This window comes from Passer montanus, unplaced genomic scaffold, assembly GCF_014805655.1.
Source record: "Passer montanus isolate IOZ18808 unplaced genomic scaffold, ASM1480565v1 scaffold25, whole genome shotgun sequence".
Taxonomy (NCBI): domain Eukaryota; kingdom Metazoa; phylum Chordata; class Aves; order Passeriformes; family Passeridae; genus Passer; species Passer montanus.
The window spans coordinates 4,170,046-4,197,761 of NW_024367149.1; the positions used below are offsets into that span (position 1 = coordinate 4,170,046).

Sequence of the window (27,716 nt, forward strand, 5' to 3'; positions counted from 1 at the left end):
AGGGAGAGGTTTTATCAGAGGGAGCAATTTATCCATCTGTATGGGGTGGGATAAATGGCCCTGCTCTCCTCCTCCTGTCTGACTGCTTTGATCCTGCATGAGCAGGTTTGGGTTAACAAACACCATCTGGGGATCTCAGCCTTTCTGCCCCAGATCTCACCATCTGCATAAATGAGTTGCATCTGTCTGTGCTTATCTCCTGCCTTCAGAGAGAGCAGCCTGAGGTCCTGAAACCACAGGTTTCTAAGAGTGCCCCTCCTGTGGGGTTGGAAATGTGCTTGGGATGCTGGAGAAGTGGTGCCGTGGAGAGGCCAGTGACTCTTGCTGTCCCTCACAGCTAGTAAGGCTGTGGATAAGTGTGAATATTCCCCTGCTAGATGCCATTTAATGTCCAGTGAGCAGGTGTTTGTGTGATTTTGCATAGTAACTTCACCATCAGTGAAGGATTACTGGAATTTATCATGGGAGTTGCTTAATAGTTCCATTTTTATTTTTGTGAGCAAATTACAGCGGTGGGAGGTGATGGACACGGCTGTATTCCTCCTGGGGCAGCCCATAGTTCCATCCATATGAAGTTGCTCCACTGCCAGCAAGAAAATACTATTGACCTTCTGTAATCCTTTCCTCTCAGCACCACCCTGTTTCTGCAGGAGGCAGCACTGCTGGGAATTGGGGTGAACCCACATCCATGGCCATCCATCCTTGCTGGAAGTGCAGTTCCTAGATTTACCACTGTTTGAACCTATCTTAAGCCAGTCCTGCAGGGCATCTGGGTTCCTTGCAGGATCTGTGTTTATTGGCAAGGAGAGGGGTCAGGAGGTGGCGTTTCCTTCCCGCTCCCCTCCTCGGTGCAGTCTCTGCACTGCTGCTGGCAGTCGTGCAGCGCCGTCCCTTCTCCTTGGGGGCCGTGGTGACTATGCCACTCTCTTGTCGCGGCTCAGGGTCTCCACCTCCTTCATGAAGCGCAGGCACAGCTCCTCCTGCCACGGCAGGGCCACGCACTGCACGGCCACGGGCAGCCCCAGGGCTCCTGACACCGCCTGCAGTGGGGGCGCGAGCAGGGAGGGCTCACCCGGGGGCTCCCACCTCCAGCACATTTTGGGAGCTTGGTTTAGGCCTGTGGCTCATCCCACAGGGTGGGGAGGTGGGAGTTTGAGCCCTGTTAGTGTGCTGGGCAGAGGGAAGGCTCTTGGTTTTTGATAGAAATAGTTGCCAAATCTTGGGTAATGTGTTTGAGACACCTCCCCCCCCACACACCCCAGCCAGCTCTGCCTTGAGCTGTCTTGTAGGCAGATCCATTTTCCTTCAGCATCCTCATTCCTGATCCATTCTTCACTGACAGCCTGGGCCTGGTTGAAGGGAATGTGGAGCAGGAGGAAAGTGCAGTGCAGTGTTGTGGGCTGTGGCTGTTGCAAGGACCTGCTCCCAGAAGCTTTGCTGCAGGACTCCTTGCTGCTTCAGCCTGCCCAGCCTATGGGAAATCCTTTAGTCCCCCCAAAACTTAGTGATTTACCAGCTGGGGGCTTGGGAGAACAAGGGGTGTGTTCAGGGTGGGTTTGGGGATTAGCAAGGGGTGTATAAAGAAGATATGATTTTTTTTGCACTGTGCCCCTACTGATGGAGATATTTAGGAGCCCCTGGTATCATTGAAACTGTTAGCTGAACACACATCAGCAGTCTCTGCTCCCCCACGTGCCCTACCTGTTTCAGTGTCCGGTCCCAGGGGTCATCACAGCATCCTTTGTAAAGCTTTAGCTCTTCCTCATCAGCCTCTGTCACGGTGCTGACCGGGACAACCCCGGCGGGGAAGTTCAACACGTTGTACAGCATCGTGGAAGAGATGGCACCTGAGAGAAGCAGGACAGGATGCAGGCTGTCACAGCCTCCTGTCTTCAAACTTACACATTCCCCATTCACTGAAGCCCCTGAGAGCTGTGTCTGTCTCCATCTGCTCAGAGAGCTCTGTGTAGTTACTTTTCCTTCCCAATTCCCATGAAATGCTTGGGGTGGCAGTGAAGCTCCACGGTAGTGGGTGTTCCCCTCTAGTCTTGGCCACTGTGTTTCTCTGCCCTCCTGGGATCCCAGACTCACTCACCGATGAGTTTCCTGGGGTATCCCGTGGTGAAGGCAGGCCCCAGGACAGGGCACAGCACCACGTCCAGCTGGAGTTCCTTCCACTGGCTGATGAACTGGGAGCGGTACACCTGGGAGAGAGGGGCGTGTCGTGGAGCCATGGCCATGCCTGGAGCTATGGCCATGCCTGGAGCCTCCCAGCCTCTCCAGGCACAGCTGAGGAGGCAGCAGCAGGCAGAGGTGCTCAAGGGATGAGGCAGAGGAGCTCGTGTTTGCCTGCACTGCATGTGGCCAGGAATTTGGAAGGTCCCACTCTGGCCATCCCCACTCCCAGGACAGCCTTCACTGTGCCTGGGCATGAGCACTGCAGGCTACCAGTGAAATTCTGCCTGGCTCGAAAGCCCATCCACCCCATTCCTATCATTCTTTGTGCCTTTCCCTCCATCCTGTCTCCTCCCCAGCAGCCCCTCCCCTGCACAATCCCTTTCCAAACCCATGACTTCTCTGACCTGGCGCTTGCCACAAAGCCTCAACTTGCAGCATGATGCCAAAGAGGAAAGTCCTCAAAACAAACCTGTATTTCATGCTGATGATTCCACATCTCCCTTACTGACCTGCAAGGGGAAATCATAGCAACATCTTTAAGCTGTAAGAAAAGGAGGAATTGCTTAAATAGTCCTCTGGGTTGATAAGCCCTGGTGATTTTTGCAATTGCTTGAAACAATACAGCTTTCACAATCTTCCTAAAGTTTCCTTTGGCATCTGGCCAAGCAATTAAGCAGCAAATGTCTGGAAGTGCTGGAGAGAAGGTTTTCCTGATGTGCCTGGATTTAATACTCATCTCTTCCACAGGCTTCCTGTAATGACCTTATCCATTCAAATGCCCCATTCCTGTCAGGATATCGCTAGAGGCAGTGAAGCCATGTCCAGGAATGAGGGACAGCAGATCACAGCCTGGTGTGAATCCAGTTCCCCCCAGCCAAGGACACCTAGAGGAGAAGGTATCACCCATTTCCATAGACATCCCTGGGGACAGTTCCATCTTACCTCATTCCAGCCATGGCGCTCAGGTAGTCAGCCAGGCGGGGAAACTGGAAAGGCACGACGTTCCTTAGGGACATGGCATGGGGCTGCAGTAACTTGTGTCACCCCAGGAAGCCCCTGTTCCTGTCCTGAGGGACAGGGACTCACCAGAGGTTTAAGAAGCAGAGCCAGCAGCTTCTTCACCAGCCTTGGCATCTTGCAGGAATTCACCTGTGGTTTCAAGCCTGGATCTATAATATTTCCTGTGCTGAGAGATGACAAGGGGATGGGGTCATGCCAGAGAAGCTGTTTGCCCTTCCTCAGAGAGCTGAGTGTTGCCTGTTTGGGGTGGGAGAGCTGGGCTCCTTGTGCCTGTGCCATGCTCACGGCATGGGGATGGAGGTGTTGGCAGCACTGCTGCCAGAGGGCTCCTACTTACAACACATCCAACCAGGTACGGCCTCCATCAGCAAAAAACGTCTTCAGAAACAGTTCAGTCATGACATAGGGGACCCGGGGAGGAGAGAAGAGCACCAGCTGCACCAAAACACAAGATTATGTGGCAACCTGGGGATGTGAATGGTTTCCAAGACCCAAATGTGGATAATCCTCAGAGGCAGAGAAGCACCTCCCTGGGTTTCACGTGCCAAGAGAAGCCCTGGTTCAACCATTTTCCACCCAATAATCTCCCCATGAGGTTATTCCTGCTGGTTGCCCCTGAGATGCACTGCTTCCTTAGGCAGAGGGGTCTCTACCTGGTGTTATGTGGATGGAATAACATAATCCCATACCTCAGCCAGGTCATTTTTCCCACAGATGTGCTTGGAGCTGTGTCTGGTTTCTGAAGGGTGATTTCCTCAGCGAGGAGCGAGGCTGGGGACACGCTGGGGAGGAGAGCAGGGGGTGGTGGTGCTCACCTGGTGCCCAGCTGTCTGCAGAGCACTCCTGGTTTCCTGCACTGCCCTCCTCATGCAGGGGGGCAGCGGGAAGTATCCGTCGGTGTCGTAGTACCCGACCCGCAGGGGAGTGGAGCTGGAGTACACCTGGAGCAGGGAGACACCAGGTGTCATTCCTGTTCCTGATGGGATTGCTGTGAAAATCCTTCAGACATGCACCATTGACCAGGTCTGGACTAAGACTGGATGCAGCCACACGACATCAAGGAAGTGAGGGGGGTTCTCTCTGAACCTTGTGATGCCGTGGGAGGCTCTCCCCTGCTCCTTGTGTTTCCCTATTAAATTCTTAGATCTGAACTGTTGGCCAGTCTGGGACTAGGATAGGACTCAGCTGTACCTAGGCTCTGTCAGGAGTTTGGAAAGCAAGGGCTCTGTCAGGAGTTTGGAAAGCAAGGGGGTCCTTTCTGAACCTTGTGACTCAGTGGGAGGGTCTTCCCTGCCCTTTGCATCCTTGTCCTTTGCATCTAGTCTCCAGGCAAATCATCCCAAAGTGACACTGAGCTGATGTTCCTTTGTGTTCTCCATCTTCACAATAAGTAACCCTGTCATTGAACTTTGTCACCCTTTTGCAAATTTGTATTGAAACTTGCTTTTTGCAATGCCTTTGGCAGTGATTCTTTAGGTGCCCAAATCCCTCATTCGTGACACCCACCCTGCTGGGGAAGGTCTGCTCCCACACTGACCCCCACTGCAGAAGGGGCCAAGAGCTCCAAATGCTAAGGAGTGACTAATATTCTGGTTTGCTGCCTACAGTTACCCTTTCCTAAAGTCTACCCCTGCCTTTTTCTCCAGGCCCTCCTTCAGGAGGAGCACAGCCACTCTAGACAAGTGGATTCAACCACTGCTAAAAAGTGTGGAGCTGGAAAAACCTCCTGAAGCTGGTCTGCTGCTGCAGCAGTTTCTGCTTCTGTCTCATCTTTCCCTAAACAGCTCCAGCCATTTGCCATTTGCTCCAGCCATTTGTCACCTTCTTCCCTGCTCTTTCCTGGATCCTCTCAATTCAATTAGCTGCATTCCAGCTAAGACAGGATAACTACTGATTTGCCTATTTTTTCCAAATGACAGTTATGAATTGTGCCCTAAAAGAGAGCTATTTTACTGAAAACCAGTACTGTAAAGATAAGTGGACCCTTCAGGAGGGCGTGTGGCACCCTGGAAGGAGCCAGGGCTTGCTGAGTGAGGGCCTCACCTCCTCGTTGAAGGGGATGGGGGGCACGCTGGGGTCCAGCTGGAACATCTCCTGGCAGAGCAGAGCCTTCATGCACAGGGCCAGGCTGTCCACGTCCCTCGCCATGGGCCCCAGGGCACAAGGGACTGCATGGGACAAGAGCAAACACCCACAGTGAGCAGATGGATGTGCCAAAGACCAGCCCACCCCTCTGCACAGCCACGTCGGGGTGGGCAGGCAGTGAGGGAAGTTTCAGATGGACTCCAGACAGCCCTTGGTTGTCTCAGGTTTTCTTCTGGCCTGAAGGAGAACACCAGGCTCTTCACAGGATATAGGGAAAAGGAATTTGAAATTCATGTACCTGCCAGGATGCCATTGACAGGGCCAGTCACTCCAGAGAGGCTATGGGAAAAAAAGAAGTACATTGTAATTTCAGTAATGGGGAAATATTCACAATGTGTTTGAAAAGCATGTCGGGTCTCCAGCTCAGGACCAGAAACAAAAGGAAATTATTTCAAAAATTTGAATGGAGTAGTTCAAACCAGGAAATTTTGGCCAAAAGAAATAAACCTAAACCCCAACAGATCTTAGTTTTGGTTTAACTAAAACTGCTCCATTTTGGCATTATTTAACCCCTTTAACTCCCTTTTACTTTAAACTCCAGGCTAGATTTACAATAAAAATACACCCATTTCCCACTAAATCTAACCATGGCATCTCCTGGGGGAGGTTTGGAGCAAAGCAAGCCGCCCTTTAAGAGCCCCCCTCTGTCCTCCCTCCAAGCACTCACCCAGCCCTTCCCCCTGCAGCCGAGCCTGCCCAGGAGCAGGGCTGGCAGGGCAGCCCCAGCACCCACCTGAGCCTCTCAGCCGTGGGTTTGAGGCCGCAGAGCCCGCAGAAGCTGGAGGGCAGGCGGATGCTGCCGGCCACGTCCGAGCCGATGCCCAGGATGGAGCCTCCCCCTGCAATCAGAGCTCCCTCCCCTCCCGAGGAGCCCCCGGGGCTCTTCTGGGGGTTGAGAGGGTTCAATGTCTGCCCAAAGATGGGGTTGCTGCATTCGTAGCTGGGGAGAAAGAAAGCCAGGAGAGAGGCTGTGAGGAACAGCCAAATGCCTTGGGTCTGTGTGTTTTCCTTTGCAGAGAGGCTGTTGTGGCATAGCCAACCCCATCCCTGCATCCTGTAAATCCCTCAGGACACAGCTCATTCCCACGAGCCTCTGCTCTCCCTCCATGCTCTTGATTTGTCTTAATTCATGATAGGCGTTTTCCCCTCTTTATCTTTTGTCTGACAGCTTTTTCAGTTGAGATTGTTGCCAGGTAATGGAAGAGGGACTCTCCAGGACACCTCTCAGGAGCCAGAGAGGAGCGTGTCCAGGGACCTACAGGCTGGGATTTTCCTTCAGAAGCACAACCAGATTTTTAGTGATGTATGTCACCTGAAGAGGGATTGTGGCACGTTGGTCATTGCAAATGGGATGGCCCCTTGTCTCTTCAGGACCTTGACCAGGACACTGTCCTCCTCCATCAGAGTGCCCAGGCACTGCACGAGCCCACAGGTTGCCAAGTGCCCCTGCAGAGAGGAGAAGTGACAAGGGACAGTCAGTGCAGTTCCCTTGCTCTTTTGGAAGGATCCTCTGGCATTCCTTCAGGGGTTGTGTGTTTGGTACCAACCCACTCCCTTGAGAGCCCTTCCCTCTCCTTCCCTCCTTGGCAGAGGGCTGCCAAGCACTCCCTGGGTTGAAGCTTCTCCTGGAGCTCTCCTTGCTCTTTTCCTTGCTCCCTTTCTCCCCTGACCCAAATGCAGCTCCATACTCCATAGGTGCGCTAGCTCAGGATCAAACCCAGCATCCTGCTGTCCAAGTGAATCCACCAGTGGATGTTCGGGGAAGGAATAATCCCAGGTAAACAAAATGTGTGAGCTTTTTTTAGTTAGCCTTTGGTATTTGGGGCTCAACTTTAGTGCAGCCTGTACTGTGTCATGTATCAGAGGAGAAATCATTTGTGCCTGTAACTATTCATCCCTGGCTTTTCTCTGCTGATGGAGGTTTGTGCTGCTTTTGGCTGGGCTAGAGTTTATTTTCTTCACAGTAGCTACTACAGGGCTGTGTTTTGGATTTTGTGCTGTAAACAGTGTTGATAACCCAGGGATGTTATTGTTATCACTGAGCAGGACTTGCACAGAGCTTCTCATACCACCTCACCAGGGAGCAGGCTGGGGGTGCACAGCTGGGAGGGGACTGTCAGGACAGCTGACCCCAAGTGACCAGAGGGACATTCCATGCCACATGGAGTCTCATGGCAGCTCAGCATATAAAGCTGGGGGAAGAGGAAGGAAGGGGAGATGCTGGGGGTGATGGTAACTGGGAAACTTGGGGTTTCCCAGTTAGCATCACACATGATGGAGCCCTGCTCTCCTGGGGGTGGCTGAACACCTGCCTGCCCATGGGATGTGGTGAGCGAGTTACTTGTTTTGCCTTCCTTGTGTGCAGAGTTTATATAATGAACTGTCCTTATCTCAACCCACAAGTTTTCTCACTTTTACCCTTTCTATTCTCTCTCCCACATCCCACCGGGTGTGGGGGGAGTGAGTGAGTGAGTGAGTGAGTGAGTGAGTGAGTGAGTGAGTGAGTGAGTGCCCACTGGGTTGCAGCTGCCTCAGACACAGCCAGGTTTCCTGTGGTGCAAGCAGAGAGGGATTGGGCCCCTTTCCCTTTCTCCATCTCCCACCATTCCCCACTCAGCCCAGCCCCCTCTGGGACATCCACAAACACAAAGGGAAGAACCTTGTGGCCGATGTGATCCTTGATGCTGACGGGGATGCCGTAGAGCAGCCCTTTCTCCTCACGTGCTTCTATTTCCTGGAGCTGCTCCTCACACTCTGGGATAAAGTGTCGCAGGCAGTTTGTCTGCTGGGTCACTTCCAGGGCCTTTGTTGGGCATGTGGAGGAGCAGGTGGTGGACAAAAACAGCATCATTACACAGCTGCATCCAGCAGCTACCTTGATTTACAAAATGCAGCCTGAATAAACCCCTCCCCAGAGCATCCCAGCTCAAGCCATCTCAAAGGACTGCCCAGTGATGGATCTGACCAGGAGACAGAGCATGTTTTTCTCTCAATATCTCCTGTATTAAAGGCTGGTCATAATCCAGCTCCAACGAGCCTTTTCAGCCACCAGCACAAACACCATGGCATGGAGAATGCAAAAGATTTGGTTTGTCCATCTCACTGTGGATGGACACTCACCTTCTCTAAGTAGGTGTAGAGGACAGTCCTGGGGGACAGGGATCCTTCCTGGAGTCTTCCAGTGAGTTCCAGCAGGGACAAGGACAGAATGCCATCTGTCTGGGCACTGGGGACCTGCAGGGGGAAGGTGAGGGGGATCCAGGGCAGCAGCTCCAGGTGTGTAGCAATGTGGAAAATGGGTGGTGTTTGCTGCTACCTCCCAAAAGCATCTTCTGAGAAAGCTGCTCGGGCCGGCAGAGTCAGTGACTCAATCCACACTCACACCACAGATAACTCAGCAAAGAAGGACAGAAAGGGTCTGTGGAGGAGTCCTTACAGAGAAGAAGAGTTCTACAATAAACCTCCTCAGCGAGGTTTGTTGTAGAGCCACGCTGAAGGAGTCCAGGGACAGAAGACAAGAAACCAGTGCAATGTCCTGGGTTAAGTATGGGGTCAGGGGCCAGTGGTCTGCGGGCACAGGGGCAGTACCAGGGCACAGGAAAGGGCAGTGACTATGGAAGAACCCCTTTTGCTCACCCCAAGCACTGAGGCATACTCTAAACCTGTGGGAATTTCTTCCAGGACATTGCCCTAGAAGTTCCCCTAAAAGGCTCAAAGGCCTCCCCACAGTTACCCTTTGGCTCAGGGGACAAGGCTGCTAAGTTTTGTCAACATAATCACCAGAGCTTGCTGGAAAGGCAGATCCTGCATGTGGGGGTTCAGACCTTGAGCTGCCAAGTGTTTTATCCTGAGTTTGGGTATCACAAACCTGATGCAAGCACAGGAACCCATGTGTTGAAGGGCTTTGTCCATCCACTGAGGCAGAGGACAAGGCAATGCCTTCCTCCTGGCACGGTGGGAGTTAGCCACTGACCAAGACATAACCTCAGCTGAACAAACACTGCCTGGGGCAGCAGGTACCAAAGTCCTTGCACACAAGTCTCAGGCTGTCCTTTCATCCCTCAGAACAGATACAGGCAGTGCAGGACAGCCCAGGCTGAGAACAAACATTTAACAGCTACAGCCCATCAAGCTGCAAGGAAGCCAGCAGGGACTCACAGGTGGTCTACTCAGGTAAAGAAGACTGGCAGTTCTCAGTGCCACCAGGTTTTTAGAGGTTTTATATCATATATTTATATAGATCTATATTTAAGAAAAAAGGTTGTAGATGTGTGTATCACTTGTAGCTGGTGTGCTTTATCTCCAGGTGTGTTACCTGTATAAACATGGTTTACCCACTGTGTATTCAGAGGTGAATGGAGCAGAAAGGAAAGGTGGTTAGAAATGATGTTGCAGTAGAAATCAGGGCTGTGCTGGGTGGATGCCTGGCTCATTCACCCCCATGTCACACCCTGGTTGCTCCCAGGGGACACTGAATGCCCCGTGTTTCAGTAGTGTAAGGTTAGACCAGGCCCCTACTGGGCAGCCTGATGGGAGGTGCCACTGCCTGAGAATGCTCTTTTTGGAGACACCCCTGGAGCTGTCCAGAAGCCAAGTTTTAGACCCAAAGGTAGAGGGGTGTGAACAGATGTGCAAACTTAGAGTTAAGCAAAGAAAAAGCTTTCTGGCTTCTGCCCATTATTGGAAGAGACATTTCCAGCTCATTAAAGCACAGGGGTTTGGATCAGTGCAGATCCAGTGCATAATCACCTGTGTTGTTCAAAAATCTCTTCTCAGTGAGTAATTCACATCCCCCAGGATGCAGGCTCCCACCACACCTCATCCAGCTCGAGGAGGGCAGTGATCTCCCTTTCTCCCAAAGCAGCCTTCCCTCTTGTTGAGGGCTGCTGGCACATCTTATGAAAGCTATGTGGCCATGAGCTGGAAGGAGGAGCTGAAGGACAGCATCAGCAGACACCCCAGTGGGACTCAGACCCCCAGGGAGGATGGTTTACCTGCTCCCTGAACTGCTGGACAGCCTTTGCCATTTTCTTCATGCCCTCATCCCGGGTCCTCCGAGCCTCTTCCATTTTCTTCTGGATCATCTTTTTGCCCAGCCATTTCCAGACCCCCAGGGCTGCCACGGAGCCGCCGAGCAGGGCGAGGGCAGCAGAAGTGTCCACCTTCCCCTCTGGCAGGAGCTGTCCCAGCTGCTGCTGCTGGATCATCACTCCTGCTCTGCGAGGACGCAGTGAGAAGGAAAAGCAAGGCAGGGGCAGGAGACCTTCCCTGGCTCCCCAGGCCCATCCCTCCCCCCAGCAGCACTGTCCTGGGTCAGCAAACAGTTCAGAGAGTTCAGTCTAAAGCTGGCCCCTGCAAAGCCACTGGAGGTGGAGTGTGCAGTGAGAATGATTAACCACAAAAAGGAGAAGGTAGAGTTTGCCAATGGACCTTGTGTTCATTGGGGTGTTGGGTTTGTAGGGGCTTTCTGGACTGTGGGAAGTTCTCTGCTGGGGAGGACTGTAGGATCAGCTGAACAAATGCAGCAAGGAAATTGCTGCTCTTCCAATTTCCTGTGTAGTCTGAGAGGACAATGGGAGAAGAGGAAAAACAGCTTGAAATAACAAGGCTTCCCTGCACAGGGCTGGGGAGTGTTATGCTGAGGGAATGCATAGCTGTGGGGTACCCTGGGCTCACCAAGTCCCTTCTGCTGCTGCCACGGTGACCAGAGGATGTTTTGGCACTGCTGTGGTGTCCTCATGCACCAGAAGGAGAGGCTGATCCACCCTGTGACAAAGCAAGTTGTTATTGCCTTAGGAGTGGAAAATCTCACAGGCTTGGAGGCCAGGAGCAAACTATTTCCACCAGACATTGGAAAGGCTGATGTGTGACGTCTTTCCAGTGCAGATGCCTCTCACTGCAAGCACCAAGAACAACACACTGAGCTGAAGGCCACAGTGAAACCCAGCCAACATCAGCCATGGTCTGTCTGCAGTCTCCTCTGTTGCTTTTGGATGGTGGATCCTCCCTATGGGTCCCCTCCGTGGGAAAAGTGTTTGGGCAGCCATGGATTGTGCATTGCAAAGCTTTGCAGGCTTCCAGCAGAGTGTGGAACTGGATATGGAATGGAGGCTGAAGAGGCCTCTCCCTTCAGGGCTAAGTGGTCCTCTAGTGCTCAGTTTTCCATTGTCATGTCTGTTCTTTGCAGTTGTGAGAGCTGACTGCTGCTTTCTGTCACAATTTGTGCCAGCTGGGAATGCTCTTATCTTAGTTCTTAACTAGAGAAATGTATGGACTCTGAACAAATCTGGCTTTGGTGTCCTCAAGGAAACATTCTGGAGCTGGCAGCAGTGTGGTAACAAATTGAGCTGGCCTTTTCCTGTGTCCATTCCAGTGGCACCCTTCCTTGGGGGGTGCCCCCTCAGCTCTGGCACTGCTGGTGTGAGAAGAGCTGCAGCTTGGGAAGATGCCTGCAGCTCATCCTGCTCCTGCTCCATGGTGCTGGCTGCAGCAGGAGCTTCCAGAAGGTGCAGAGTGATGCACGTGAGCAGAGCCAGCATGCAGCAGTGCCCAGCCCTCTCCCAGTCCTCATCCAGCCTCCAGGAATCCATGCCAGAGGTGGCTTCTTTGCCTGTGTGACAGCACCACAACCTCTGTGATGGGCTGGGCAGATGTGGGAGGGTTTTTTCCCTGTGCTGGGAAGTGTCAGGGCATCACCCTCCCACATCCTCCCACATCCGCCCGTGCTCTGGGATCTGTGCCCTGGTCCTGCCCTTTAGACACTTGGTAAATGTTTAACACAGACAGACACAGCTGTGTCTGGACTGACCTGGCATTTCAAGGGCACATTTTTCAGCAGGCACAGCTGCATTTCCAGATGGCTGGATGCTGGATGCTGCTGGGGAAAACCCTTCTCCTATCAATGTGCCAGCATCTCCACATCCTTCATGAATCTGAGGTGTGGCTCCTCTTCCCACCACAAGGCCACAAATCCAAGGGAACCTAAAGGAGGGAAGTAGAGGGATATCCCAAGTGGAATATCAAGTCCACAGCAGAGGAGACAGACCAGCCTGACTTGCAGGCCAGTATTCACTTCTCCATGTTGATTTTGTCACCTGAATTGATCCAAGACCAGGTCAAACCCACTGGTGGAGTTCAGATGAAAGCCAGGACCCTTTTCACAAGGAGAGTCAGCCTCTAACAGCTGGTCTGGGGTTTCACTGTGGCATCCACAACATGCTCTTCACTTTGACCATCCCAGAAAAAGGCAGTTAAACCAAATCAGAGAGTCCCCTCCTGTCCCCAGCATGACCTGCACCATCTTTGCTTGCAAGAGCAAAACTGCACTGATTCACTTGCAGCAGGTTCAGCTCTCAAGCAGGCTGGTTCTTTTCCGAAATTCTTATAACTGAACTGGTTTTTCCCTAAATTGGTAAGAAACATTTTTGTCCGCTTTGACCCCATTCTGATTGAAATGAAAAAGAATAAATCCTGACAGCTGTGTCTTGTGTTCATGTATTTGTAACCAAGAACTCTGATGCTCTTTTTAAACTATTTACAAAATGAGGCATGTTAACTATGCTGCTCTGAAAGAATTTTGAAGACATTTTACGAAATACTGAAATCATAGTGAAATGGGCTGGACCCCTCTGGGGAACTTGTTCAAGTTGGCTCAGAGGGCTGAATAAATGTTTTCTGGGTATTCTCCAGTTTCTGACTCATTTCAGCCTGGAATACCCATTGGAAGCATAACGCTTTCCTCAGTTCCAATCCAACTCCACCAGCACTCACAGAACACAACAGCTGCTAAGAAACTTCTCCCTACCTAAGCTGCAACTTTCCAAACACCAAGGACATCAGTTGAGAGGTCTGTTCCTAACAACCCTTCTTCACGTGGCTCAGCCAGGACCCTGTTGGCTTTTCCTGAATAAACTGATAGGATAGGGAGAGAGAACTCCCACAGCAACCCTCAGACCTCTGACAGCAGGGGCTGCTTTCTCTCCTGACCATCCCTACATTTTTATGGGTAATGCACTATTTTCCTTCACATTTTCCACAGCCAAGTTGTATGAATCCTGCTCAGAACTTGTCCAGCAAGGCAGAGACGTGATCAGAAAGGGTGCTGCAGAGAGCTGTTAGTTCTTCACCAGAAGTCCAGGAGCATTCATATTTCTTCCATCGTGTCTGTTGTCTTGCACAGGTCTGTCCCCACTGAGTGACAGCTGTGACTTCAGTGCCCTGATGGGAGGGACTGGGATGTTCCCAGCTGCTCCATGACTGGGCACAAACCTTACAGTAGGAAGCTGGGCTTTCACTGGTCTCCCATGGGCAAGCAGGGAATGTAGGAAGCTGGAGAACAGTAACAGGAAAGAAAACAATAAAGAGCAAGCAGATTGAGACCCTGGTTGGAGGGGTGAGGATTTGTGCAGTAAGCAGCTGTTTCAGAGTGAAAGATTTACAAACCCTAATTCTTGCTTTTTTTGATGTGTGTTTCAAGGGTGAGCCCTGTTATGTTCAGCTGTTTTGTTTCACCTGCTTTTTGAACATTTGCTTTAAGCTTCTTCAACTACCACCTTCCTTGAAACTTCTTTGAAGTGAATATCTGGGATCCTGGGAATGTTTGTCTCCATAATTTTCTCTGCCACTGCCTGCTATATAGAGAGCTCTGTGTATTTTGGATCCTGTAAGGGAACAACTGACCCCTTCTAACCACTCATGTTCTGTTGGTGTAAGTCCTTCTAGGGCGTTTTATTTGCTCCTGGTGTTGTGATTATGCAACAATGTGAACTGCAAACTAAAGAAAAAGTCCTGCAAAATAAAGTAAAACCAAATAAAAAAACCTGGATTTTCTGATGCCTCAATCTCTCAACCTTGCTTGGCTATTTATCTGGCCACAGAATGAAATGTGCATTAAGGAGGGCAGATTTAAATTATTAAAATCAGCAGGGAGGAGGAAAAAGGATCAAAGACCACAACCGGGATATTGTGCTGAAGATGAAAGAAACTAGGCAAAACAAAGCCCTTTTGGCCCAAGCAGCATTTGTACATAATTCTCTGGGGCAGACCAAAGCCTGGACTTTGGTCAGTGCACTCTGCAAACACACAGTGCAGGGCTGCAAGGGCTGCACAGCCTGAGCCAGCAGCCCTTGGTGAAGAACTGCAGACAGCAGCACTGTGCTGGTGGGTGTGGAAGGGGCTGACACTTTTTTTCCGGCTTGGAGGAGGCCTGGAGGAAGAACTCTGCTGAAAACTTGAAGTTATGCCCTGCTAAAGGCCTTTCTCTGCTAGTGTTTCAGCATCTGAACTCACCAGACTGCTCTCAGCATCACCCTCCCCACTTTCCCCCACACTGAGGCAGCAATGGCAACTGATGTCATGAACAACCTGGCTGGAGAATGGCCCTCAGTTTTCCCCAGGAAGGTGCTTTTCTGTCTGCCCAGCTGAGGCATTTACCTGATCTGTAAATCACTGAACAGGTCCCTAAATCAGGGGTCTGTTCTGTTTGGTCAGACCATGCTGACCAAACATCTGTCTTATTTCCCTCACACTTTTCCAACATTCTTCTGGATATCTTCTCTACCTCATCCACTTCAGTGCCAGGAGAGTGTTATCTGAGCATCCATGCTCTCTACTTCAGCATCTGCTGGATCATAGGGAGAAATTCCATTTGTCTGCTGGGTCTGGGATTGAGTGCTGCAGGATCCTGAGATCTAGTGACTGGCTGGAGGCAGGGGAGAGGAGAGTGGGAGGAACAGCAAACCCCTTCTAGAGCCATCACAAGGAGCAGCTGGAATGCAGAGCACAAGTATGCCTGGAGAAATTTGTGGATTTGACAGCCTGGTCAGAGAGTGAGAAAATCAGAGAAGTTTTCTCACAGCTGACTTGTGAGACTTTAGGGAATTGTAGAGAAACGGTGATAGCTTGTTATTATAAACAACCTGCAGGTGGTGTTTTCCTACTCTCTGTTTTCCTGTTTTTCTCAAAGACTGTTTATAAGAAAGGTGTTTTTATTAATTAGCCAATCAGGTGAAATGTGCTGATTGATTGACCAGTCTGGTCTGTATGTATCAAACAGTCTATAAAAAGAGAGAATTTTGTATTAAAGCTCCTGTTGTGCAAACCAGCTTTCTAGTGAGTCTGTGCAGTTTCTTACTCAATAGTGACAGAAATCCCTTCTAGAAACAGGACTTTTTCACTTGGTTCAGCCTTGCAAAGATATGGAGGGATACAGGAGTGAAGGACACACATTTCCTTGCAAAACAAGCTCTGTGCATGCTCAGGTCTAGCCAGGGATGCTACCAGGGCAGATTTCTTATTTAATGGACAGCTCCCACCTTCCCTTTGACAGGACACCTAGAGACCCTCTGGTCACTCCACAGGCTGTCCCCAGGCTGGGGCACCGTGGCTGGTGTCCCCAGCAGCAATCCTGCCTTGGCAGAGCATCTCCTCGGGGCGGGGTGTGCCATGGAGCTTCTCCCAGGCAGAGAGAGCATCTCCTTGGGGTGGGGTGTGCCATGGAGCTTCCCCTGGTTTGGCACGGGTCGGAGGGTGGTGACTCAGGCTGCGTGACTGTCACACTCCCTGTGTGACTCAGACTTGCCACGGGAGGCAGCTGGATGACTGCAGCATCCCTGGGAGGCAGATGAGTACCAAGGGCAGTGTCACCCCTTCTCTGTCCCGGCAGGCTTGGGAAAGGAGTCACCCTAATGATCACTGCTCATGATAGTGCCTTATTTCAACACACACTTGCTTATTCAAAGCATCTCCTTCATCACTCCCCCTCTGTCCTCCAGCCTCTTCTTCCACCTTGAGAGTGAAGGATGGGTCAAGAACCAGCACACGATTGTCACAGTGTGGCTGGAAGCACCAAACAGTGGAATGGCATAAGTGTAGCCACAGAAATGCTTTCTCAGTTTTCCCTGAAGAGTTTGTGGGTAATAAATCCCCATCTTTTCCCATTGCTTAACTGGAAGGAATAATGAGAAACAGGAGTGATGACAGATCAGTTAGTATTTCTCTCAGCTTATGGTTAAACAGAAAACAGTAAACTTTGCAGGACTCCCTGCACAGCTGAACTGCTGGATGGTGTGGAGATCTAGACAGTAAATGAGCTCAGGAAGGGAACAAGCTCAGGAAGGGGACAAGCTCTCTTGGCAGCTATTTAAACCCACGGGCTGACTGCAAGCCTTTGCCAAAAAGTCTCTTGGCCAAACAATGGCACAGCCAGAGGGGGAATCCTGCACTTACCCGGTTATCCTCTCCCACAAACATCTGCTCCTGCCCACTGTTGGAAGTACAATATTGCAATAAACAACTCCTTGGTCTCACACCATACAAGAAATAATATTAAACTGTTGCTATTGGATCCCTTTGGTCCAGCATTAACTCCTTTATTTTGTTTTTTTGACTCAGTTTAACTCTACCAATGGAGGACAATTTAGACAGAGACGAGATTTCTGCTGACTATTTTAAAACAGAATTTAGTGCCACTTTATTAAAACATTAGCTCAGAGTTTTCAACTCACTATCTACTTTGCTTCATATCGGGCAGAAGGTGGCCAGAGTGAAGAGCAGGGAATGAAAAGCCATCCCGCTGGAGGCTGGCTCCCAGAAATCACACATTTCTCTCCGTGCCACCGGCAAGAGCCTCCACCTCCTTCATGAAGCGCAGGCACAGCTCCTCCTGCCACGGCAGGGCCACGCACTGCACGGCCACGGGCAGCCCCAGGGCTCCTGACACCGCCTGCAAAGTTCAGCACAGTGCTGAGTCAGGCACCAGGGCAGGCACGGGACAGTGCAGGAAGGGAGGGCAGAGGAAGACAAGCGAGGGCACAGCTGCCAGGCTGGCAAACACCAGGGTGCTGAACCAGCGCTGCAAGCCGCGCTGCTAAACAAGCTCCCTCTCCCTCTAGGAGATGTAGACAAGCCTTGGGACCATGTCCCAGAGGTGTCACTCTGCTGGTTCTAAGACTTGAGCTCTTCTCCTGCTGACCTCTTTCAACCTCTTGTCCCAGGGGTCTCCGTAGTGCCCTCGGTAGTGCTGCAGCTCTTCTTCATCAGCCCTCGTGACCGTGCTGACCGGCACCACCCCGGCAGGGAAGTCCAACACGTTGTACAGATTGGTGTAGGAGGTCGCAGCTGCAACACAGAGCATGCAAAATGGCAAAATTTAATGTGCCGGGCCAGCAATGGCCTTCCGATGGTAAGCTGAGTTGCAGGAATTGCAGGCTGGAGTTGCTGGTCCAGAGGAGGCCCTGAAAACATGGTGCCTCAAAGGGACTTTTGATGGAGAGGTTTGAGTGACAGAGAGCAGAGTGACCTGTGCATTCACCTGTCACTCGTGATGTGCTCTGTGAGGGACCAATTCAGAGTCTGCATCTATGCCTGGGGAAAAATCCCAGCTACCTTTCCAAGATATTCCGGATGTCCAGTTATGTAACACCACCGTGGGGATTTTGGATCCCAAAAGGTGGACCCTGACTTGCTGGAAGCTATTAAAAAAAGGCCTTTTTCTGCAAGTCACAAGCCATGAGCCTTCCTGCTGTTGGCAGAGTCTTGGGAAATGTGAGACAGCTGCATCCAAAAGGGCCTGGTCCTGTACAAAAACCTACCACAGCTGTCCTCACTGCCACTCTTTTTCTGCAGCAGAAAAACAGGGAAAACTCACCCAGGAACAACCGGGACAGAGGGACCACTTAGTGCTGCCCCATTATTATCCAAACATCTTCAGCTCAGATGAGGTGGGGGTGTGAGAAGACCCAGCCAGAGGCCTCTCCTTTGCTTTCTCCCAGAGGGAAGAGCCAGCACCAGGCATGGTTTGGGGAATGTCCATGGGACTCAAGTGTCCTGCTGCAGCTCTGCCCACAAGCACAGCCCTGGGTGTGTGCAGAGGCTCCTCAGGGCACATTACCAAAGAGCTTCCCAGCGTAGCCGTGGTTGAAGGCTGGCCCCAGCACGGGACAGAGGATCACATCCAGCCCCAGCTGCCTCCATTTGCTGATGAACTCAGTGCGGTAGGCCTGGAAGGAAAGGCACAGAAGATGTCAGATGTGTCTGTTGGACAGCAGCTGCAGATCAGTGCTGACACAGGAAAAGGAGGGAGAAAGCCTTCCTGGATACAACAAAAAAATTATTTAAGATAAAATCTGAACTGTGCTTTGAAAGGGTCAAGGGAGTTTGTTCTTCCATTTTTAGGTTTCCTGTCAGAATACCATGTGCTGCCCAGACCTAGATATTAATGCTAGGTGTGTGTTTCAGAACTGATTTATCTGAGTATTAACCCAATCCTTTCCATGAACAGCTTTGTTTTAGAATTATATTGAATGGAGATCAACAGCAGTTTTTTGGATAACTAAAAAGTCACATTTCCTAAAAGCTTTGGTTATTCTGGTATAAGTATTAAAAACCACGAAGCCAAAATACTTCCACAAAGTACTTCCACCTTCTTTCATTCTGCATGAGGATACAGGTAAGGAAAGGAAGCAGCAAGAGACATTTGGGCAAGCCCCAGGACATCCCCCACAACAGAGGAGGCTCAGCTTCAGGATTGTACTGCAGCTCCAAGAGAGACCCAGATTTGTAGTCTGGTTTAGCACAGCTTTGCTGAACATCAGGCAATGAATGAATCCATCCTCAAAGCGATGTCCCACTTTGCCTTAGCAAACAGACACAGGTAGAATCACAGTTTTTTCTGCAGCATTTTCTGGCTGCAGGGACACCTCTGTGCCATGGCCCAGCCCCTGTCCTGCACAGCCCTTTCACAGCAAGTTTTCTGTACAAGAGTCTTCCAGTTCTCTCAAAAGGCCTGGCCTTGGGGCTATTTTCTAGTCTGACCTAATTTCCACCTGCAGTCTGAGATCCTTCCTGCTGAAAGTTCAACAAAGGAGATGTGTTTCCAGGAAATACAGTCACTGCAGTTAACCTGATTTTTTTTTTTTTTCTGGGAGAAAAGCTGGTCACTAGCCAAAAGTTTTGAATCAGCTCTTGTTTGCAGTAGATGAAAACATGTGAATATGGTTTCACTGAACTGTAACAATTAAAAATATTTCTGAAACCATCAAATTTTTAAAGTGTTTTCTTTTTGGCTTTTTTTTTTGTTTTGTTGTTTGTTTGTTTGTTTTTGTGGTGTCTCTTTTTTGTGTGTGTTTTGTTGGTTTGTCTGTCTTGGGTTTTTTATGTTTATTTTTTGGGTTTGGTTTTCTGTTTTCACAAATGGGAGAGGAATCTATTTTCACCTTAAAAAAACCCCATGCCCATTTCATTTCAAACACTCCCACCAGTAACCAGGCAGCTTTTTAGGAGTTTTTGCTCTGCCCTATAATTTGTCAGACCACAGTGCACACGCATGGAGTGAGTGGCACTGATGGAGGCTGGTGGTGCAGGCTGGGGGGATGCTTCTCCTCGGGGAGGATTGTGAGAGTGTCCCAGGGAACACAGATCCTGCCTTGTGGGAGGACACCAAAACAGCCTCCTCAGCGTTGCAAAACACCAGCTGAAAGAGGATACTGTCTATAAATAGACGGAGGCGGCGGAAAATACCAGAGAGGAGAGGTGCTATTTAAACCCAAGGACAAAAATAAAATAAGGATAAAGTGGAAGGGAGTACAGAGCAAAGGAAACATGGTGGTTTCCAGCCATCGGAGCAGAGACAAGAGGAGGGTCAATAAAATTAAATTGAAGCATAAAACTCAGCTGGTTTAAAAGAGGAACCTGGTCAGCTTGTGGCAGCACTGGATGCTGTTGTCCAGGAAAAAAACTTCCTGTCTGAGGTTCCTGATCTCAAATGAGTTCACAAGGAAGTCACAGGGTTCATATACAAAATTTTTGACTTCTAATGTCTCTGCTTGATAGTTCAACCTTAGGTCAGAACAGTAACACCTAATACCTGAAATGAAGAATTCACGAAAAGAGAAAAGACAAAGTGAAGCCTCATCTTTAGTGGCTGAGTGCAGAGTGCAAAGCAATTGCACAGAAACTTTGGAGACCTCTCACTATAGCAAGAAAAATAAAGTCACATTACCGCCACTGCTGCATGCTGATCCCAGAGATTTTTGGCAGATCTAGAAAGGTGGCAGAATTAATGAGATTTGTGACTGTGGCAACAGAAAACAATTACTAAAATGCACAGACAGCCCATTTTTAAGGTAACTGCATGATCCTTCTGGGAACAAGCAACGGTACCACCCAGCTGATTGCCTGGAGCACACATGCTTACAGGTACCTCAAAAGAGCTTTTGTTAAAGCACACCAGAAGATCTGGATAAAAATCAGTCTTCCAAATTAATTTGCTACCAGCTTGGCGTGCCTGTGCCTCTTTTGGAGGTGCAGCTACCTCACATCACACGTGCAGGCAGAGAACTCTGCACTGACTTGGCACGTGATGCTCTGGGTACCACCCAGATGGGGAAACCAGCCCTTATCTCCCTGTGCTGATCTCCAGGGAGTCACCCTGGCCCTGTCACTCTGAGGATCCTTAAGGTCTTAAGACACCCTCTGGCTGAGGAGCCCAGGATCAGCCAGCGCTGAGCCCAGGAGGTGCAGAGGCAGCACACACCCGCCTGGCTCAGCTGTGACACACAGCCCCGTGGCAGGGCTTTGCACAGCCAGCTGGCCTCCATCCACCTGCATCAGCAGGAGGGCACAGCCAAGCACATCCCCCTTCTCCAGAGCTGCCCCAGAGTGTCTTACCCCACTCCACAGAGAGCGCCCAGATCCCGAGCAATTCGTGGGTACTTTCGGAGGAAAGAGAAAAACTTGGGATTAGTCAACAGCAATGCAGCTGGAAGAGCTGGCTACCCGTGACTGCATTTTGGGCATCTGTCTTCTCCTAGCAGAAGTGGCTCTGAAGAACAGACCAGTTCCAGTGAAGAGGGTTGACTCCCACAATAATTTACACATTTAATCACTACAACTCATATAAATAAGGCTCTAGACCACGCTAGTAGTCCTGGAAATCATCTTCTGGATGTGGGAATGCTGTTTAGATTCTCGCTAGTGATATTCATTCTCCTGGAGCTCATTGCTGGAAGGGTTGTGTGCTCATAGGTTTCCTGAGAAAGGATCATATTTCAACCTCCCCACACAAAACTCCCACAAAAGGCTGTCAGACTCACTTGATAAGTTCATCTTGGGTTTAAAAATGAAATTAATTTCATTACGACGCCAATCAGGCAATTAACATGAAGCAGCCAAGAATTCCTGGGTGGTACAATTTACCTCCCTGCATGATGAAGCCTCCCCACCTTGCAGATCTCTTATAACACAGGTGAGACACATCCACACACTTACTATGGGTTTCAAAATGATAGCCAAGATCCTTTTCACCAGAGCGGGAAGCCTGTAAGTATTGTACTGGGATTTCAGGTTGGGATCCACGATGTCTCCTTTGCTGGAATTGCAGAGAGTGAAAAAGTCAGGACGAGTCACCTGTAGACAGAGCAATAGGAACAACAGCACTGCTCCCAAGGCAGGGTTTGTCTTGGAGGTGAGTTGCTACAAGAAAAAATCTGCCCATTTCAACAGAAAACACTGAGAAATAAATGCTGAGGTATAAATGTTCGTGGCAAAAGTGAGAGATAAATCAGTACTTCACTGCCTGTGTCATCAGGGCCACAAAGATTGTGGGGGTCTTTGCAGTGGTGGGGCCAGGCACAGCCCTGGGCATGCTGAGGTGAGCGAGTGGCTGGGTGGGCACCCACCCTGTTAGCTGTGTGTGAGCTGCCTGCTGCTCGTGCTGGAGTCACCCTGCCAGAACCTGCTCCTCTGCTGCTCACTGTTCACTTTGTACACACAGTACAAACGCTCTGGGTGCAGCCACTGGCTGCAGGTGCCACAGCCCACACAGCAATGGGGTTTTACTCACAAGCAGTCTACCAGGTGGGCAGCCCCATCCGAGAAAATCCCTCTGGTGAACAGCTCATCCACCATGTAGTCAACCTTCGGCGGGGCAAAGGGAACAAGCTGCAAGAAAACCATCCCTGTCCAAGAGGCAGCAAAGGTGAAGGACTCAGAGAGCTCTCTGTGAGCCTCCTGCCTCACCAGTGGTCACCACAGGTCAGTGGGAAGTGGTGGGAAACCTACACCTTCCTTTGCTGCTCGAGGACAGCAAGGCCTCATTTCCATCTGCCTGCTGTCCTTTCCCATTAGCCCTACACAAGGCATTGATACATACTGGGACCTGGCACGGGCTCCACTCCTCCACATTCTTAGAGAAGAGTTCTTAGAAACTCCAAACCACCAATTTAAAATTTTTAAAAAAAAAATCATTTTTGCATCACTGGATCAGCTACCATATAGAAATTTCCACTGGCAGAACCACAGAAAAATGTAGGCTAAAGTAAATCCCTGGAGGGTCAACTGCTCCAGCCTCCTTCCCACTTACCCACTAAGAAATCTACAAGCTGTGTTTAACAGCTGAGGGATCACTGAAATTGTTTTGAGTTTGATATTTATGGGCACACCAAGCACGATGAAAACAACAGTGCTTAGGGTGACATGGAGGTATCTGAACATAATTATCACATCTGCTAGGCCAGAGATACAAGCAAGATCACTCCAGCTTAGAAAACAAGCTGTTGCATTTGCCTTTCTCTTTTACGGGGAGCAAACGCGGAGACGGAAAGTGATTTATCCAGACTTCGTTAGGAGCAGGGTGACAACTCCAGGCAACCGCAGGCATGGAAACCCACCGTGTGGCCTGCATCCTGGAGGAGCTTCCTCGCGTGCTGCACAGCCCGTTTCATGCTGGGAGAGGGCTGGAAGTAACCATCTCCCTCGTAGTACCCGATGCGAAGGGGCTTCGAGCTGGTGTAAACCTGTGAGAAGGGGAGCCACGACTGCATCCGGGAGAGGAGCAAGGCTGGGCTGCTCCCAGGGCTCAGGGAGGCACCAGCTGAGCTCTCCTGGGCTGGGGGGATGAGGGGAGGAGCAGGGCTGGTGAAAAGCAGTGCTGTCAGAACACGGGTCTGCAGCAGTGGCTCTTGCTGTGTTCTTTTCCACACCATCTCCTGCCGGCCAACCCTGCTGTGTGGCTGCTTCTTGGGACACCCTGCTGGGTGTCCTCTGTCCACAAAGATGTGTGTTTCCCTGGGTTCTTTGCTATCTTGGACATGAAACCAGATAGGAATTTCCGGAGGTTGTTTTTGGCAGGTGGAGATGCCTCTGAGCCTTACCTGCTCATCGAAGGGCATGGGGGGCACGCTGGGGTCCAGCTGGAACATCTCCTGGCAGAGCAGAGCCTTCATGCACAGGGCCAGGCTGTCCACGTCCCTCGCCATGGGCCCCAGCACCCCTGTCACTGTGAGCACAAAGGGCTGTCACCATGGCCAGGTGGGCTGGTGCTGGCACAGAGCTGCTGGTGGGGCTCCAGCATGGGGGAGTTTCAGGTCAGGGAGAGAAGTGGGGAATGAGGGTAATGGGCAAGGAGCTCCAGCAGGAATGATCTGTCAGTCTCAGAGCAGAGGCAGCCTGATGAGCCTGGAGACCTCCTGGGCCAGGCTTCTGCAGTCCTGAGGGGAGAGGGCTGCAGCCTTCCACCAACGCTGCCTGCCTGCAGCTGGAGCTGTCAGAGTCTCCTGGCAGCATCTCCAGTGAGACATCCCAGGCCTTTGGCATGCACATCTCACACCTCTCCTGCTACGCATTGCACTGCCTGATTCCGTTCCATCATTGCAGTGATTTCATCCTGCTGAGGTTCAGCCAACACCAGCCACCACAAGGACCAGAGCAAATGGTGCAAAGTAACACCAGGCTGTTTTAACAGGTCACTGCTTTGGCTGGCTGTGAGGCACAGAGCAGAGCAAGCACCCTTGCTGGCATTTCAGTAGTTGGAGATGTAAGAGGCAAAGGTTTGATGTAGGAACATGTCATCATGGACTTACCTGACTGCATTCCTATGAGGGCACCAACAACTCCCTGTTTGCTGGGAACATAATGGGAGAAGCAGATTAGCAGCAGGCTGTAGGGCAGGTCACCCTGCTGAGTTGCAAACTTCCCATTTGCCCTCAATCAAATCTAGGAAGACAAAAGTTCCTGCAAAGACTTGACACTTCCTAGGCTATGAAAAAGACTAACACAGTCTGGAAGGTGCTAGGGACAGTATTTATTAATCTCTTTTCCCTGCTGCAACTAACTCCTTATCTATGGGCAAACCATCTCTGATAAACAGGAAACTCTTATAAGCAGAGCAAGGGCTGGCAAACATCTGAAAAGGAGTTCATCCTGTAGTATTTGCTTTCAGCTTCTTGGCCAGAGCTATTAAAAACTGAGTAAGTCTTTGTTGTGATACAGATTGAAGTCATCTTGTGTTATTAACAGAGCAAGTTCAATGCTAACTTAACCCTGGAGGAAACCACGGGCATGACCACAGTTTGGTGCACTGTGGGGGACACCTTGCAGCCTCCACAGTGTGTGGAAGAAGGGGACAGGAGCTGGGATGTACCTGATCCTGTTGCCGGTGGGTTTGAGGCCGCAGAGCCCGCAGAAGCTGGAGGGCAGGCGGATGCTGCCGGCCACGTCCGAGCCGATGCCCAGGATGGAGCCTCCCCCTGCAATCAGAGCTCCCTCCCCTCCCGAGGAGCCCCCGGGGCTCTTCTGGGGGTTGAGAGGGTTCAATGTCTGCCCAAAGATGAGGTTGCTGCAGTCATAGCTGGGGAGAGGAAGATCAGCAGGTGAGTGAGGTACTTCTGCCTCTGCAAACCATAAATGCAGGGCACAGACCAACATGCGGGGATGGGTGTGGAATTAAGGTAGAATTGGCATTTGTTGAGACAGCTGAATTTAAGAAGAAAGGGGCAGCAAATACAAAAGAAATAAGCAACATGCGGGGATGGGTGTGGAATCAAGTTAGAATTGGCATGAAGTCGATTTGTTGAGACAGCTGAATTTAAGAAGAAAGGGGCAGCAAATACAAAAGAAATAATTTTAGATCGAAGTAAGGAGGTGATTAATGTTCGCAATTAGCTTGGATAGCAAGAGGCACGTGTCACAGTGTTTCCATGAAGGCAAACATGGCATTACTTTATCATGGTCTGTGGGATGTTGGTTTTCACAAAGGGGATTCCCCCCTGGTGCTTTAGAACCTGGACAATGACGCTGTCTTCTTCCTTCACTTGGCCCAGAAATTTCACCATCCCTCCAGAGGAGACGTGGCCCTTGGGGATGGGAAACAAAGCTCTTGAGGTGCAGGAGAGATGCTCTTTGGAGCTGTGACAAAACCAGACCCAATTCATGATGCCTCTTGAATGCTTCTTGGTGGCAAAGCTCCCACCTAACTTTTCTCAGAGGCAGAACAGGATCTGACTATCCCAGGGAAAACCAGATCAGAACAGACTACAAGTTTCTGCAGAAACCAAAATTTTAATCATGAGAAAGGCAGGTTTACTGGTCCCACAATATTGGATCCAGAACATCTTTGTCTGAGGGAGCTCTTAGCCAGTCCTGATGGGGATGGGACATCCTGGCCTGTTCCCAGAACCACAGTAAGAGGCAGAGGAACTGGGGATGTACCTTGCAGTTAATGTGGTCCTTGATGCTGATGGGAATGCCATAGAGCAGCCCCTTCTCCTTTTGCTTCTTCAGTTTCTGGAGCTGATCCTCACATCCATGAATGAAGTCTGTCACGCAGTTCACCTCCCGATTCACCTCCAAAGCCTCTCCAGGACAGAGAAGAACATCAAGACAGATGAATGGATGGAAGGAGACATTATGTATTGAGTTTTAAGCTGAATTTTCAACCTTCTCAAAGCTTTGGCATTATTGAGATTTTACCTATAAATTTAATGTATTTCTGTCTATTTTTCTGCCCTGGATTCTGTCCTGCTTTTTTGCCTCTAAGCCACCCTTCAGACATAACAGTACCAAAAATTGTAATCCCCAGCATTGCTGGCTGTCTCAGCAAATGAGCTGATTTTTAATTTGAAAGTCCCACTGTAGGAGAGCCCTGCAGCATCTCTGCCATGCTGAAGGTGTCACCCACCTTGTCCATGTAGGAGTAGAGGACACTTTCTGGGGACAGGGACCCCTCCTTCAGCTTCTCTGCCAGCTCCACCATGGTCAATGAGAGGATTTGTGAGGTCTGGGTGCCCGGGTTCTGCAAAGGGTGGAGAATTGGGTACAGAAGGAAGAAAAGCACAGAAAAGGTTGGTTAAGGCTGCAAATACCCAATTCTAACATCTGCCCAGCAATCACCTTGAGTGGAAAATTCTAGGATATATGCCCTGTAGACATGCAGACCTCACACAGAGCACTGTGTGTGCTGGAGTGGGGAATTTACAGATGGGGAATTTGCTGAGTCTGAATTCATAAAACTGGAACCAAAACAGGCAGAAAGCTGCACCTTGACTGGAGAGTTGCATGAACCTGTGAGAGTGGTTAGACCTGTCTCTGTTTACCCTCTTAAAGGCCTTCACTCCCCTTCTAGCTCTAACTCACTGAATAGCAGTTCAACCAGCTAAAGTTTTACAAAATTTATCATTAACAAGGGGGAAAAAAAGTGTGTGGGCTGTTTGCAACCTCCCTTCCAAGAAAAAAAATAGCAGGAGGTATTTCTTCTGGGTTTAAGACAATTCCAAAAGCCTGACCTCCTAAAATCCAGGTGCTTCTTTACCTGGGCATGGGCAGGAGGAAATGGCTTTTGGTCACTGATGTGCGGATGTTGGAAGGATGTAGAACCTCTTGTACTTTGAGGATGATGGGGCAGACAGATCCCTAGGGAAGGGCAGAGGAAAGAGGATGGGAGAGGAAAGGCTTGGCAGTAGGGATGGATGAGGAGAATGGACATGGGAGGTCTGGGGTGGTTTGACAAGGTCCCAAGCTCCAATTCTTCTTTCATCCTCAGGATTTCCTCAATGGGTCTGTATTGATAAATACTTAATTTACACTGGCTTTTTTGGGAGGGCTTTTTGAGGCAATGAAGGGTGATGACCCTCACAAAACCTTGAGTTGGTGATGCTCCACAACATGTCCATGCCCCAGCCACAATTCACAGAGGGATTGATCAGAGTTCCCCCATTTCTTTGGTTATCCAAATTATAATCCCCTCCTTGCACATACCCCAGATTTACCTCTTGTTTAAGCCTGCTAGCTGCCTTCTCCATTCTCTCCAGGGCCAGATGCCGAGACCTCCTTGCCTCATCCATCTTCTGCTGGACCTGCCTCCTTTCCAGCCATTTCAGAAGCAGCACAGCTGCAGCTGAGCTGCAGAGCAGAGCCGAGAGGGCACGGAGGTCTCCCCAGGATGGATCCAGGACCTGCCACAGTCGCTCTTGGGTCATGACTTCTGTCTCTTCAGGGCAGCTGCAGACACCTGGCTCTCCCACCTACTCCTCTTGGAGGGCTGATGAATGCAGGCTGTGCTCACCTACTGTGCAGCACCAGCTCTGTTAAAGCAGAGCTGC

The 27,716-nt window shown here is 50.4% G+C and overlaps 1 protein-coding gene across 3 annotated transcripts; it reads right to left on the minus strand.

Moving 5' to 3' along the window:
• Positions 1-467: 467 nt before the first annotated feature.
• LOC120503145 (vitamin D3 hydroxylase-associated protein) lies at positions 468-27,707 on the minus strand. 3 transcript variants are annotated; one of them, XM_039711328.1, is made up of 16 exons: positions 27,384-27,707; positions 26,297-26,410; positions 25,828-25,971; positions 25,339-25,472; positions 24,761-24,967; positions 24,201-24,241; positions 23,493-23,617; positions 23,010-23,135; positions 22,184-22,281; positions 21,610-21,709; positions 21,010-21,053; positions 20,342-20,381; positions 18,233-18,341; positions 17,315-17,460; positions 16,976-17,065; positions 468-950 (listed from the first exon to the last, which is right to left on the minus strand). In XM_039711328.1, exons 1-16 carry the CDS (start codon positions 27,591-27,593, stop codon positions 915-917), a joined length of 1,764 nt encoding a protein of 587 aa, XP_039567262.1. In that variant the 5' UTR covers positions 27,594-27,707; the 3' UTR covers positions 468-914. The 3 variants fall into 3 exon arrangements, with proteins under 3 accessions (XP_039567262.1, XP_039567260.1, XP_039567261.1); XM_039711326.1 differs by lacking the exons at positions 16,976-17,065; positions 17,315-17,460; positions 18,233-18,341; ... (10 more) ...; positions 26,297-26,410; positions 27,384-27,707 and adding exons at positions 1,702-1,847; positions 2,096-2,204; positions 2,648-2,687; ... (9 more) ...; positions 8,464-8,577; positions 10,338-10,636 and having other exon boundaries at positions 468-1,040; XM_039711327.1 differs by lacking the exon at positions 468-950 and having other exon boundaries at positions 16,703-17,065; positions 27,384-27,705.
• Between the last annotated feature and the right edge of the window lie 9 nt (positions 27,708-27,716).

Bases quoted from the DNA above. Each gene is read 5' to 3' on its own strand.
- LOC120503145 (XM_039711326.1), bottom strand. From the start codon at position 10,550: ATGATCCAGCAGCAGCAGCTGGGACAGCTCCTGCCAGAGGGGAAGGTG. The intron at 6,790-8,002 runs GTTCTTCCCTTT...TCCTCTCTGCAG, and splicing joins AGGATCACATCGGCCACAAG to GGGCACTTGGCAACCTGTGG. The intron at 2,688-3,120 runs GTAAGATGGAAC...TTCCCCTTGCAG, and splicing joins AGCGCCATGGCTGGAATGAG to GTCAGTAAGGGAGATGTGGA.